Here is a 14,121-nt window from a genome sequence, read left to right as displayed (position 1 = left end):
ATTGACATTGAGGCTGTTTAGGAGAGACTACCTGGTGAGTTAGGCTCAGTGGGGATTTGAACCCAGGGCTTCCCCATCCAAACCAAAGACCCCCAAACTGCTTCACTACCTAGTAAGCAATGCGTATGTTGCTCCAAGTGTGTTCAAAAGTTCATTTCAGTTGTGTAATCTTTTGAACTGTTAGTGCTTTGTTACACAATCAGAAGCTTGCACATTACCCCAGATTAATGTTGTCCACTACATTTGATGACTTAATGCATAATGTATTTTTAAATTGCTCCCTTGATGAGTATTGTTGTGATACTTCAATTTGTTTCTGACTAATGGCCAGCCTAAGGGAATCTATCACCAGGTTTTCTTGGCCAGATTTGTTCAGAGGAGGATGCCTTTGCCTTCTGCTGTGGGTGAGAGAGTGTGGCTAGCCCAAGATCACCCAATGGGTTTTAATGGGCAAGTTGGGATTCGAACCCTGGTCTCTCTGCAGCCCTAATGCAGCTTCAAAAACTCACTTCTTGTATAAGCTTTTTCAAAGGTAGAAAAAAATGAAACGTATAGATATAGGATGGGGGACACCTGGCTTAAGGAGATTACGTGTGAAAGGGATCTAGGAGTCTTAGTAGACTACAAGCTGAACATGACTCAACAGTGTGATGTGGCAGCTAAAAAGGCCAATGCGATTTTAGACTGCATCAATAGGAGTGTATGTCTAGATGCAGGGAAGTCATAGTGCCACTCTATTCTGCTTTGGTCAGAGGTTGGTAGTTCAGAGCTTGGGAAAGTTACTCTTTTGGATAACAACTTCCAGAATGAACCCAGATTCAGCTTTGGGCCTGGCAGAAGGAGTTATTGATGGACTAATTCCTCCAAAGTGTTCCCTCTTTTAAAGAGCTTTTGGGAAAGTTTAATTATTGCAGAAGAAAGAAATTAGGAAGTCCTGTAACACTGATGCAGGCCTGGGAACTGTGGGGAGTCTGGGGGTCCGTTTGTGGCCCCAGGGCCCCATGGACTGTGCAAAATACTCCCCCTCTCCCAAACATGAAAGTGACAAAAAGTCAATTTTTGGTTTTTGATGTTTAAAAGCTGCCTTGAATCCCATTTTAAAAGAAAGGCAGGATATAAATCAAATAAATAAAATTTAAAAATCAATAAATAAAAAGTGCAGGTTGGGCCCTCCAACCCATTTATAAGGTGATTTCCTTCTCCAGGAGGCTATGAGGAGAAACAATTTCCAGACTCAGGGCAGCCATAGCTTCCTAGGAATCACAGAATCCTAGCGTTGGAAGAGATCCCAAGGGCCATCCAGTCCAACCCCCTTTTGCCGTGCAGGAACTCTCAATCAAAGCATCCCCATTGACAGATGGCCACCCAGCCTCTGCTTAAAGACCTCCAAAGAAAGAGACTCACTACTCTCTGATGGAGTGTGTTCCACTGTCAAACAGCCCTTACTGCCAGGAAGTTCCTCCTAATGTTGAGGTGGAATCTCTTTTCCTGTAGTTTGCATCCATTGCTCCGGGTCCTGTTCTCTGGAGCAGCAGATAACAAGCTTGCTCCCTCCTCAATATGACACCCCTTCAAATATTTAAATAGGACCTTCATATCACCTCTTAACCTTCTCTTCTCCAGGCTAAACATCCCCAGTTCCCTAAGTTGTTTCTCATAGGGCATGGTTTCCAGACCCTTCACCATTTTGGTGGCTCTCCCCTGGACACGCTCCAGCTTGTCCACATCCCTCTCGAATTATGGTGCCCAGAAATGGAAACAGTATTTTAGGTGAAGCCTGACCAAAGCAGAATACAGTGGGATTGTTACTTCCATCGATCTAGACACTATACTTCTATTGGATGCAGCCTTGAATTGCATTGGCCTTTTTAGCTGCTGCATCACACTGTTGACTCATGTACAGTACCTTACATTGCTCCCTTCTGAAGTTCATTTTGTTAGCTCTGGCCCAGCTTTCTACTCTATTCAGGTCATTTTGAATTTTGATCCTCTCTCCTCTGGGGTATTAGCTACTCCTCCTAATTTGGTGTCATCTCCAATTTGATAAATAAACCCTCTGTTCCTTGATGGAGTCCATCCATGTGGAATGCTTCCTACCTCTTTTCCTACTGCCTTTACCAAACATTATTGTTTGTTCTAGAGAGTCCCATCTTCTCGGTTTGGTCATCTTGGCTTCTAACAAGAGTTCAGAATTGTTTTGTTCCAGGATCCATTTATTTGTCTTTTTTGTTGTCCACAGTATCCATAGAACTGCTCTCCATCACCACAATTCAAATGAGTTGATTTTCTTCCCATGAAATTTCTCCATTGTCCAGTTTTCACAACCATACATAGAAATTGGAAATACAAAGAATTGGACCATCTTAACTTTAGTATTCAGTGATATATCTCGATGGTTCGGGATCTTGTCTAGTTCTTTCATAGCTGCCCTTCCAAGTCCTTGTCTTTTTCTGATTTCTTGGTTGCAGTCTCCATTCTGAATAATGACTGAGTCAAGATATGGAAAATCTTGAACCATTTCAATATCTTCATCATCTACTTTAAAGTGATGTCAGTCATCTGCAGTCATTATTTTTGTATCTTTCCATTGGAAAGCTGCCTTTGCACTTTCTTTCTTGTCTTTCTTTAGTAATCATTCCAAGTCTTTGCTAATTTTGTTGTTGTTGCTAGTAATGTGGTACCATCTGCACATCAACAAAATGAACAACAAAATAAATTCCATTTTGGAAGAAAAGCAGGATATAAATCCACTAGATAAATATATAAAAACATAAATTGCTGATATTCCTTCCTCTGTTGTTCACATCTCCTTCCTCCATCTGATTCTGCCTTATGCATGATGCATTCAGTGCACCTGTTATACAGATAGGGAGACAGGGAGTGCCTGACCTCTTTGCCAATTGGAAACCATTCTGTTTCTCTGCATTCTGTCCTGAGTCTCATAGTGCCAAGGTACAGGGAGTGGAAACTGGCAAGAAAGAAATAGAATAGAGTTGGAGTAAAAAGGAAGGGAAGAGGGTGTTAGAAAGAGGATCAAGGTGGGCTGGAGTGTGGGAGTTAAAACCAAGGCCTTGTGAAAAGTAGCGCTTCTGCTACTAAATGTGATATTAGTGATATTAGGATGTGTATATGTGTAAATAGTGCAATGTGTAATGTGTGTATGCATATGTTGTTGTTGTTGTGTGGCTTCCAGTTAAAGTTGTGTGCCTTCAAATATTTGAAGGGGTGTCACATTGAGGATGGAGCAAGCTTTTTTTCTGCTCCTCCAGAGACTAGAATATGGAACAGTGGATGCAAGCTCCAGGAAAAGAGATTCCATCTTAACAGTAGGATGAACTTCCTTACAGTAAGGGCTGTTTGACAGTGGAAGATGCTCCCTCAGAAAGCGGTGGAGTCTCCTTCTTTGGAAGGTCTTTAAACAAAGGCTGGATGGCCATCTGTCAGGGATGCTGAGAGTTTCTGCATGGCAGAAGGGGGTTGGACTGGATCAGGGCCCTTGGGGTCTCTTCCAATTCTATCATTCTGTGATTCTAAGTTGGTGACCCTAAAATGAACCTATCCTATGGTTTTCTTGGCAGGTTTCTTCAGAAGAGGTTTGCCATTGCCATCCTCTGAGGCTGAGAGAGTGTGACATGCCTAAACTCACCCAATGGGTTTAGATGGCTGAGCCAGGATTTGAATCCTGGTTTCCAGAGTCATAGTCCAATGCACAAACCACTATACCATGCATGTATATACAATTGGCCCTCCACATTTGTGGCTTTGACTTTTGAGGATTTGATTATTTGTGGTTTTGATTAAATATGTTCCCTCTAGGAATCTTTAAGTCCTCCAGTGCAACTCTGCCAGAAGTTGACCATAGAGTTATGCTAGAGAACCTAGATGATCCTGGAGAAAACACTTCTCTAGCCATTTCTAGGTCCTCCAGTGTGATTCTTTCTATGATCAACCTGTGGCAGATGTTGCCCATAGAGTTGCACCAGAGGACCTGGAAATTACTAGCAAGGTGTTCTCTTAGGTAAAAAGAATAGTGGGATTTTTTTTTGCGCTTTCCCCCATTCATGGGGGTCTTTCACGCCTAACCGCAGGAAATGTGGAGAGACCACTGAATATATAGGCGTGTGTGTGTGTGTATTATTGTCTTTTGCATTTGATGCATTTAATGCCACCTAACTCTTAAAAAGAGTTGGTACTTCCATTGTTTTGAGAATCTGCTCGAAATCTAACATTACCCAAGTGGTGATTAAAACTGGGTGGCAGCAAAGGGATTGTTACAGCCACCTCCTACGTTTTATGGAGATATACAAAGAGTGGTATCTGTAGTTGATTACAGTGTAGGCAGAGGTTTGCAGAGTTTCAATGTTGTTATTATTGTTGTGCGCTTCCAAGCGGTTTCTGACTTATGGCAACCCTAAGGCAAACCTATGGCAGTGTTTTCTTGGCAAGATTTGTTCAAGGGAGGTTTGCTGTGGCCTTCTTCTGAGACTGAGAGAGGATGACTTGCTGAAGTTCACTAAAGTGGCACAATAAGTCTTTTTTAAAATAAGGATTCCATGCTTACTGCATTTGTGGAAAAAGTTAGCACCCAGATTTTCCTTCTGTCCCCATATTTCTAGCATTGCAATTCCTTAAAACTTGAGCATTAAGAGACAGATACCAGATGGAACCTACAAAAAAGGCCAAGTTAGAAGACAAGCACAGAAAGTAGAACAATTTTGGGTTTTTGCAATTGTCAATGTCTCGCTCTTTGCAATGCCAGAAATTAGGAGACTGAAGGAAATTTTTATTTTGGGTGTGAATTTTTGTTGGAGAGCAAGGTTTCACTTTGCTCGCCCTTGTAGCTATACTCTCATTTCTCCATATGTGTCTTTGGCATAACTCTCTTGCAAAATGCAGTCCCAAAGTTTGGAGGAGTATGACAAACAGGATCTGTCTGATTATACAGTTCTAGCCCAGCCCAGATGAACTGAGATGTGGATACTGATAATCCCAAAACCGCCCACGTTCAGGCTGTCATCCTGTACTTGGGAAGAGGCCACACTGAGCTCAGTCGGCATGAGCAAATCTGTATTGTGTTGCATTGTCCAGATAGACGGGAAAGATGAATGAACACGTGTCTTTTTGTGGCAGAGCTTTTTGCTCTTTTGCTTTTGGTGTACTGAATGCCATTTAATTCCCTTGTTTGAAGATGCTGTTCCAAAGCTAATATTACCAAAGAGGTTATTAAAACTGGGTGGCAGCCAGTTGTTACAGCATTGTTACAGCACCCTGCTAAGTATTACGCAGGTTTTCTTATGAAGAAAGTCCAGCAGCTGTGAATAAGACAAAGGCCACAGGCCTCTTTCTCTTCCTCAGTTGGCATCTCTTCTGCTCATTTTCGCCCATCTCTCTCTTACCTAGTTGTCTAGCTGTCCAGAGGGTGTGTCATGAATAGATCTCTTCAGAATCCTGTTTTTCTGTCCCAAGTGGTTGGCAGTGACCAAAAATTTAAGAAATAAAGACAGACAAATCTGTCCAGCTGGTGTTGGAGTCTTTGGACTGGGGCAACTGGAAATGTCTACTTTGCACTCCCTCTCCAGGCACAGAATTAATTCTTATGCCTAGAGCAGGATGAAGTCCAAGATGGTGTGACATGGTGAATAAAGGAGTTATTGTTGTTATTGGATGCCTTCAAGTCGTTTCTGACCTATGGTGACCCTAAGGTAAACTTATCCTGGGGTTTTCTTGGCAAGATTTGTTCAGCTGAAGTTTGCCACTGCCTTCTCCTCAGGCTGAGAGAGTGTGACTTGCCCAAAGTCACCCAGTGTAGGTTTCCATGGCCACAGGGAATTCAAACCCATGTCTCCAGAGTCATAATCCAGTGCTCAAACAACTATGCCACACTAGTCTGGGCTGGTGCCATTTCTGCCCAGAGGTAGGTGTTTGAGGAGCAGTGGTGTCACCCCCTTTAGGGTGTCACCTGGTGTGGTCTGCATCCCCCTAGTGACGCCACTGGCACCCAATTAAGTTGTTTTGGTGGGGCTGCCAAAAACCCCACTTAATCCAGGATAATTGATACCAGGTTTTCCCCCTGAGTTTTTATTTTAAAGATTTGCATTACTGGCATTGTGAATAACTAAGGCAATAGGATAGACTCAGCATAAATTCTGCATGCTTTGAATGTGTTCAAAATGCATATGTATTCTTCATTTTTATTCGAGTGCTTGCATGTGTGAGCAATGGAACTTGCAGAGATGTGCAGAGGGACAGCCATGCTGTCTCTTGGGCTAACTCTGGACAGTTGCTCACAGTGGACTTAACCAAAGCTTTTTTGGTCTGCTCTTGGATTATATCTCAATTTTTTATTTTATTTTATTTATTATGCCACCTTTCTCCCAGGAAAGGACCCAAGGTAACTCACAGATAAAAACAGTTACAATTTTTATAATGAAAATGTAAAACCAGACTTATGGAGAGATATTTTCTGCTTGAACCCGATCCCATCATAAAAGACTCTGTGAATTTTTCCATGAATTTCTCAGTGAAATCTTGTGTTCATCCTGATTGTACAATGCTATCCGGATAACTATCCTGACGGAATTGTCTGTGAAGCATCCCTCATATGTGTTTTTCTGTTAATTCATATCCTAGGCCTGTTTGTTGTTCTTGTTGTGGTTGATTTAGTATTCTTTGGGGATCTGAAATAAATAAAATTTAAAAAATAAGTTTAAAAACCCAGTAAAACCAATTAAAATCATCTGGTGTGTGTGTGTTTTGCATGTCTTCAAGTCATTTTCAGCTTATGGTGGCAAACCTATCCTTGGGTTTTCTTGGCAAGATTTGTTCAGAGGAGGTTTACCATTGCCTTCCCCTGAGGCTAAGAGTGTGGGTTTCATAGCCAAACTGGGAAGCAAACCCTGGTCTCCAGAGTTGCAGTCCAGTGTTCAAACCACTGTGCCACACTGGCTTGCTAAAATAAGATAAAACTGCATGAAATATACAAAAGTTAAAAGACCTAACTAGAACACACCCACACCATGGAACACACTCCTCTGTTGCCACCAGATGAAAACATGTCGAGACACTACCCCTTGGGAGTGTTCAGATATCTTCCGATCATCCTCTTTAAGAAAGTGTTGGGAAACCTTGCAAAACCTTAGCGGAGGTTTGGCGTGGGTGGCACTTTCTCTGAGCCAACTGTTGCATCAGGATCCAGACTCATTTGCTTCACATTTCCCTGGTGTCTTCTTTATGTAAACTTATTTATTATTTATTTATTTAGGTATTTATATCCCTATGTTTATGTAAACATCCCTTAGAAGAGGTCAGATGTAATCCTCTGGGCTTCAGTGCAGCATCTGCACTGCACAATTAATGCCGTTTGACACCACTTTAACGGCCATGGCTCCATGCTATGTAGTGCTGTGGGCTATTTAGCCTTTTCTGTCAGAGAGCTCTGGTGCCACAACAAATTAAAAAAAACAACCAGGATTCCATTGGATGGAGCTGTGATAATTAAAACAGTATCAAACTGCGTTAATTCTGCATGTGGCAGCATGCAGAATACAAGTGTTTCCCTTGCATACCCTCCAACATCACCAATGAAAACTGGGACACATGTGGCCAAACAACTTCAGAGTGTGGTCAAGAGAGCAAAGGTTGTAAATGAAGAAGAACCCACAAGTGAGGAGAAGCTGCAGCAGGTTGCTTTTGCCTCTTGCACCCACTGAGTTAACTGAGTACAAATTACTTTTGCATTTTGAACTCAGTTTACAGCAATGAAAGTAAGGCGAGGAAAAAGGGAGAACGGTGGGAGGAGGAGTGAGAAACTGTGGCATTTTCAAATCAGTTGAAAAGTGGGACAACAGAGGAACAGTCAGTGTCCTGGCCAAACTGGGGCAGTTGGAAGCTTTATTTAGAAGTGGTTTTGCCAGTTCCTTCCTCTGAAATATAGCCTACAGCACCTGCTACTCATTGGCTGTCCCCCATCCGAGTACTAATCAGGCCTGGCCTTGCTTAGTTTCTGAGGTCAGATAGGATCTGGTAATTTCAGGGTATAAAGGGAACTAAGCATGAGTCAAAGGAGACTAGATATAGTAAAGAAAAAGAAAAAGAAGGGAAGGAAGGAAGGAAGGAAACTTATAAACAGCAATACTAGGAGTGAATGAACTAAAATGGACAGGGCATTTTGAGTTTGATAACTATATGCAGAGTTTGATAACTATTTTCAGACTACTAACAGAAACCAACAAAAACCTGGAGCAATTACTGAAAATGATCAAGGAGGAAAGTGTCAAAGTAGGCTGAACATTAAGAAATCAAAAATAATGACTGCAGAAGATCTACATACAAGAATTCAGCCTAGGTAATAGGGAAATGGAAATAGCAAAAGATTTCCCATACCTGGGATCAAACATTAATCAGAATGGAGACTGCAGCCAAGAAATTAGAAGAAGGCTAGGAATGGGAAAGGCTGCTGTGAATGAACTGGACAAAAGCCTAAAATGGAAAGATACTACTCTGAGCACCAAGTGAGGATTGCCCAAGGCATCGTATTCCCCTTCTTCACGGTGTAGGGATGTGAGAGCTGGACAGTGAAGAGGGTAGATAAAAAAGAAGATCAATTTGTTTGAGATGTGGTGCTGGAAAAGAGTGCTGAGGATAATGTGGATGTCCTAAAGGACAAACAAATGGGTTCTTGCCCAGATCAAGGCTGAATTCTCCCTGGAAGCCAAGATGGTTGAGGCTGTCATACTGCAGCCACATCATGAGAAGACATGACCCATTGGAAAAGACAATGATGCTGGGGAAGGTACAGGGTAGAAGAAGGAGAGGAGGAACACATGCCAGATGGATAGACTCAATAAGGTAGGTCAGAGAGGTAAAGGATAATGGGGCCTGGAGATGTCTCATTCACAGGGTTGCCATGAGCTGGGGCCAACTTGAAGGCAGTTGACAACAACAACAAGGGAACTAAGTACATTATGCTAAAAGTGTACTCCCAGAATTCTTTTGATGTTGTAATGTCTATGTAAGTGGCATTGTGGTTTGACTATGACTCTGAAGACCAGGGTTTGATTCCCAGCTCGGCCATGAAAACCACTGAGTCATCTTGGGCAAGTCACATGCTCTCAGCCTCAGGAAAAGGCAATGGCAAGCCTCCTCTGAACAAATCTTGCCAAGAAAACTCCATCAAATTCCTTAGGGTCGCCGTAAGTTGGAAATGACTTGAAAACATACAACAGTAACAAACTTACCTTATCAGAGCAACTGAGCACTTTTATCTGATGTGAAATGGATGCATTCAGTTTAAGGTTGCAGAAGCAGAGTTGAGCATGCACTGCAACTGTATATACAGATGTGTATGGTCAGTATTCTCTGTCAAGGCTGTCAAGACGGATCTCTTCTGACAGGCCTTCCCTGAATAGTTTACTTGGTCACACGTTGAATTGGATCCCCATACAAAATGTCCATGGATACCTATCTCTTTGTTGTTGTGTGATTATATTAAAGGTGAGATGTATTTTATTGCTAGAAGGGAATTTTAAATTGTTATGTTGGTAGGAGAGATAATGAATTTTATCTTATATTGTTATATTTTGTATAGCTATATTTGGATTTTACCATTATATATTGTATTATATTTTACCATGATTGTAAGCCGCCTCAATCCTACGGGAAGAAGTGGGATATAAATAAAAAATTATTATTATTATTATTATTATTATTATTATTATATTCGGTTGTAATTCATTTGCATGCACCATTGAGTTTGCATTCAGTTGTGCAGAATTCTCTGCCCAGGCCCTGAAGTCTTCAGGAGAGGTCCTTCTTTCAGCCCCACAACCAAAACAAGCATGGTTGGTGGGAACATGAGAAAGGGCCTTCTTGGTGGCTGTCTCTGGGCTTTGGAATTACTTCTCTTGGGAGCCTAGCATGGACCTCCTCCTTACTGGAGTGTGTGCCCTTGGTATCCGCTAGGTTTTGGTTCCAGGGCCTCACGTCGATACCAAAATCTGTGCATGCTCAAGTCCCATTAAATATAATAGCATAGTAAAATGGCATCCCTTATATAAAATGACAAAATCATAATTTGCATAATTCATAAAAAACATTTTTAAGCCATTGATGGTTGAATTTGTGGATACAGAATCTGTGAATATGGAGGACTAATGGTGCATCCATCAAACCTCTCAAGTGAAGACTTTTTTTATTCAGTCAGGTGTTTGCCTCCACTTGGGCACTGTCTCTGCCACTTTTCTTTAGATGCCTAAGCAGTTTTTCTAAATGTTCTGCCCAGGTTTTAAGTTACAGCAGTGCTAGAAATCTGGGAATTGAAGGAAAATTTAATTGGAGGGGCAGAATTCTTATTGAGAAGGGGAATTGCCCTTATTTTGTCTTTGCTCTCATAACTACACCCCTGAGGTTGTGGGATCATATAATACATGATCACAGAATACAGATCCAGGGGTCTATTTCTGGCATTGCCAGCTCAAAAGGATCAGGTGGCAAATGAAAGGACACCCCTGAGAGAAAAATACTGGTGATAACTATTCTAATTAAACAATAAATTAAATTCAATCTCCTATTTTTCCCCCCAGGACACTTCTGGACTGGTTCCAAGACAATAAAATCAAGACACTGCTGCTGAATGTATTTGTTTTATACGCTTCTGTGCCCCTCCTTGTCCGAATATTTCCTCCTCTGTTACAAAAGTGTGTCTATCTCAATTTTTGTAAGTATCCCTACCAAAAATTAAGGTGTATTTGCTTATCCATGTTCATTTTTAAACAGAAAGCTAACTAAAGATTTCTTTATGCAAAAGGGATCTTGCAGCACCTTTGAGACTAACTGAAGGAGAAGTTGGTAGAATGAGCTTTTGTAGACTTAAGTCTACTTCCTCAGATGCATATGGTGGTCCTGGGGGAGTAGACTTAAGTCTATGAAAGCTCATGCTGCCAGCTTCTTTCAGATTGTCTCAAAGGTGCTGCAAGATCCCTTTTGTATAAGGACATCTTGTATTTAAAAATAAAGATCTCTCTACATACTGATTCTACAGACTAAAAAGGTTGTATCTTTGAAAAATAGAAGTTGATAGCGTGAGCTTTGGTAGACTTGGTCTACTTCCTAAGATGAATTTGGAAGTAGGCTCAAGTCTATGAAAGCTCATACCATCTTCTGTCTTTCACTTAGTCTCAAAGATGCTTCAAGATCCCTTCACTCTCTTCCATGTATGGACTCAGGCAGAACATCCACATTCAATTCAAGGTTGCAGGAGCAAAGTTGTACAGCAGTGCCATTTGTACATGTGGTGCCATTGTCCATTTCACATGGAAATGCACATTGTGCATTGTTCATTGCAGTGCGTGTCATGTTTGCACATTTAGTTGCACAGTGTTGCAATTCACTAATAACAATAGCAATAGCAAGTACATTTCTATACCGCTTATCAGTGAACTGACACTCCCTAAGCAGTTTACAATCTGTAAGCTAATTGCCCTCAGCAAGCTGGGTACTAATTTTACCAACCTACAAAAGGATGGAAGGCTGAGGAATACCTTTTTGTTGTTAAATGCCCTTGAGTTGATCTCAGGTGACCATGGCAACCCTGTGGATGAGACATCTCCAAGACTCCCTGCCCTCCACTTCTCTGCTCAGGTCCTGTAAACTCATACCTATAACCTTCTTAATATAAGCCATCCATCTAGCTTGCGCCCTTCCTCTATTACTGCTTCCTTCCACCTTTCCTAGCATTATTGTTTTTTCCAGTGAGTCGTGTTGTCTCATGATGTGTCCAAAATACAACAGCCTCAGTTTAGTCATCTTGGCTTCCAGGGAGATTTCTGGCTTAATTTACTCAAAGACAGAATACCTACTGCCTGTCAATTTTATATTATTATTATTATTATTATTATTATTATTATTATTATTATTTCTTGAGCTTTATTGTCTTTCCGTTGAGTCTTGTCATCTCATGGGACGCTCACTGTATGACAGACTCAGTTTAGTCATTTTGGCTTGTGGAATGACTGCCAAAACATCACAAATAATGTAGCGGTGTCCTGGATGTCATGGCATCAATAAGTGGTGTGTGTGTGTGTGTGTGTGTGTGTGTGTGTGAGCATGTTTGTAATGGTGACAGTTACTCAGAAGCAACCCTAAAACCAAACTACTTTTTCAGTGAGTTATCCTTTTGGAGTGGACTTCCGGAAGCCTGAAGTATATGTGAATCACACAAGGAACTTCTATCTCACCTCCGAACCAGGAGTCACCTTTGGCATCTGGTAAGTCTATGCCAGCCATTTTGTGTGGAGTGTGCTGTGCCTGTTTCTTTCTGTACCCACCTTTCTCTGGTTCAGAGCTGGTTGCATACCGCAAAAATAACATGGCAGCTGTGTCAGTTTAAATCCTCCACATTTTGGGGGCTTCCTGCTTTCTCTGTGTGTGCAAGTTCTGGTTTTTAATGAAGGCAATGATTCAGGACCCCAGTTCAATCATTGCTTTGGACTGATGCAGCCTGCCTCCTTTTCATCAGCAATGGGAATTTTGAGTGGGCATGCCTAAATCCCCTTCCTTCTTCTCTTAGGCATGCTTTGCCTCAAAATAGGTGGAAGGAATCTGAAGGGAAGGACCACAGCTGGTTCGAAGAGGCGCTTGCAGATGATAATCCCATCATAATCTATCTCCATGGCAATGGGGGGACCAGGTGAGTAGAATAGTCAGAAGCACAAAAGCAGCATTTGTGTGGTGCTGTTGTTCCTGCATGCACTATCGGGGAGAGGAGCAGAGCCAGACCGAGGCAGGAAGGGAATGGCTTCAACTGTACAAATGGGGCAGAAGGTGTATTCAATGGGACTTGTCCATCCAAGGATTTAGGTGTCCACAGGGGGTCCTGGAACCAATCTCCAGTAGATAACAAGGGCCTCTGCAATTGGTTAGTTAATAGTGTGTGTGTGTGTGTGTATGTAAGGGGATTCAGGGAAGCATTCACAAAACGTATCACCAAAAAGATCCACACAGTGGCCAACTAGATATCAGAATGGGAACCCCTAAAAGAGAACTATATCTTCCATCTTATGCTACCAGAAAACTGATATAAAGGAGTTGTAATACTATGGACATTATCACAAGACAACATGGCTCATTAGAAAATATATTAATGCTGGGAAAAGTGGAAGACAGTAAGAAAATTGGAGGAGCACTTGGTCCAAAACAAACTACAGAAATAACCCAGTTTGAGACCACTTTAACTGCCCTGGCTAAGTCCCAGAGGATTCTGGGGACAGTAGTTTTGTGAGACATTTAGCCTTCTCTGTCAAGCTCTGGTGCCACAATAAATAATGATTCCCAGGGCAGTTAAATTGGTCGCAAACTGGATTATTTCTGCATTGTGTTTTGGACCGTGGATTGATCAAGGAAGTCACAGTTCATTTGACTACATATTTGCAAGATCTGAGCAGGGCTGTTAGGAATAGGCCTCTTGGAATTCTTACATTTATAGGGTCACCATAAATTTTTATTTCATGGCAAATAACAAAGCAGCAGCTTCATACTGGAGTGGATACATATTCATTCTGACTAGTAAATGGCCCTGTTCTCCATGCATTTATTTTACTGGCTTCCAAAGCTATCCAAGATGCTAATCATCACTACAGTTTGTTGTAGTATGTTCCGCAGTAATACGCCACAGTTCACACCGTGCACGTTTTAAAAAGAGATACTGGTGGATGAAAGCCAAACATGTATTGGATCAAAATTTAATATGTTTGCCTCTCATTTCAGTGGAAGGGATAACATCAAGGAAAGTAGTGCCGCCAGAGAGGCAGAATGTATTCAGCTCCAGATCAATGAAATGAGACCCCAGAGAATTCCCAGTGAAACTCCTGAGAGTCCCTTGTTTGTGTAGACAAAGAATCAAGTCTCATCTCAGTCAAATAAGAAGAAAGCAGCTGCTGCAATAAAGATCAGCTTTACAATCCCATCATTTTATTGGTTTTGTAGAAGGCTCTGTAAAGGGATTGCTTTCTCATTGAGTTTTCTGAACAGCCTGAGTGACAAGTGGGATAAGCTAGAGGGGTTTTGCAGCAGTTCAGTGGTTTGATCAGGCACTCCAAAACCTTGTCTCTTCTATGGGACAAGTCA

The 14,121-nt window shown here is 41.7% G+C and overlaps 1 protein-coding gene across 2 annotated transcripts in view; it reads left to right on the top strand.

Annotated features, from left to right (window-relative positions):
* The window catches only part of LOC149315298 (protein ABHD12B-like), a 48,356-nt gene that overhangs the window by 18,385 nt on the left and 15,850 nt on the right, over nucleotides 1–14,121 (top strand). For both annotated transcript variants that reach the window (XM_089522910.1, XM_089522911.1), the window contains exons 2-4: nucleotides 10,581–10,714; nucleotides 12,161–12,263; nucleotides 12,566–12,685. In XM_089522910.1, coding sequence (XP_089379036.1) covers nucleotides 10,581–10,714; nucleotides 12,161–12,263; nucleotides 12,566–12,685 — 357 coding nt within the window. The remainder of the gene's footprint in view (nucleotides 1–10,580; nucleotides 10,715–12,160; nucleotides 12,264–12,565; nucleotides 12,686–14,121) is intronic.

This window comes from Sceloporus occidentalis, unplaced genomic scaffold (genome assembly GCF_023333645.1).
Source record: "Sceloporus occidentalis isolate IW3139 unplaced genomic scaffold, rSceOcc1.0.p SCAF_4, whole genome shotgun sequence".
Lineage (NCBI taxonomy): Eukaryota > Metazoa > Chordata > Lepidosauria > Squamata > Phrynosomatidae > Sceloporus > Sceloporus occidentalis.
Note: the sequence above shows the minus strand (reverse complement) of the source record. Positions and strands in the feature narration are given on the sequence as shown.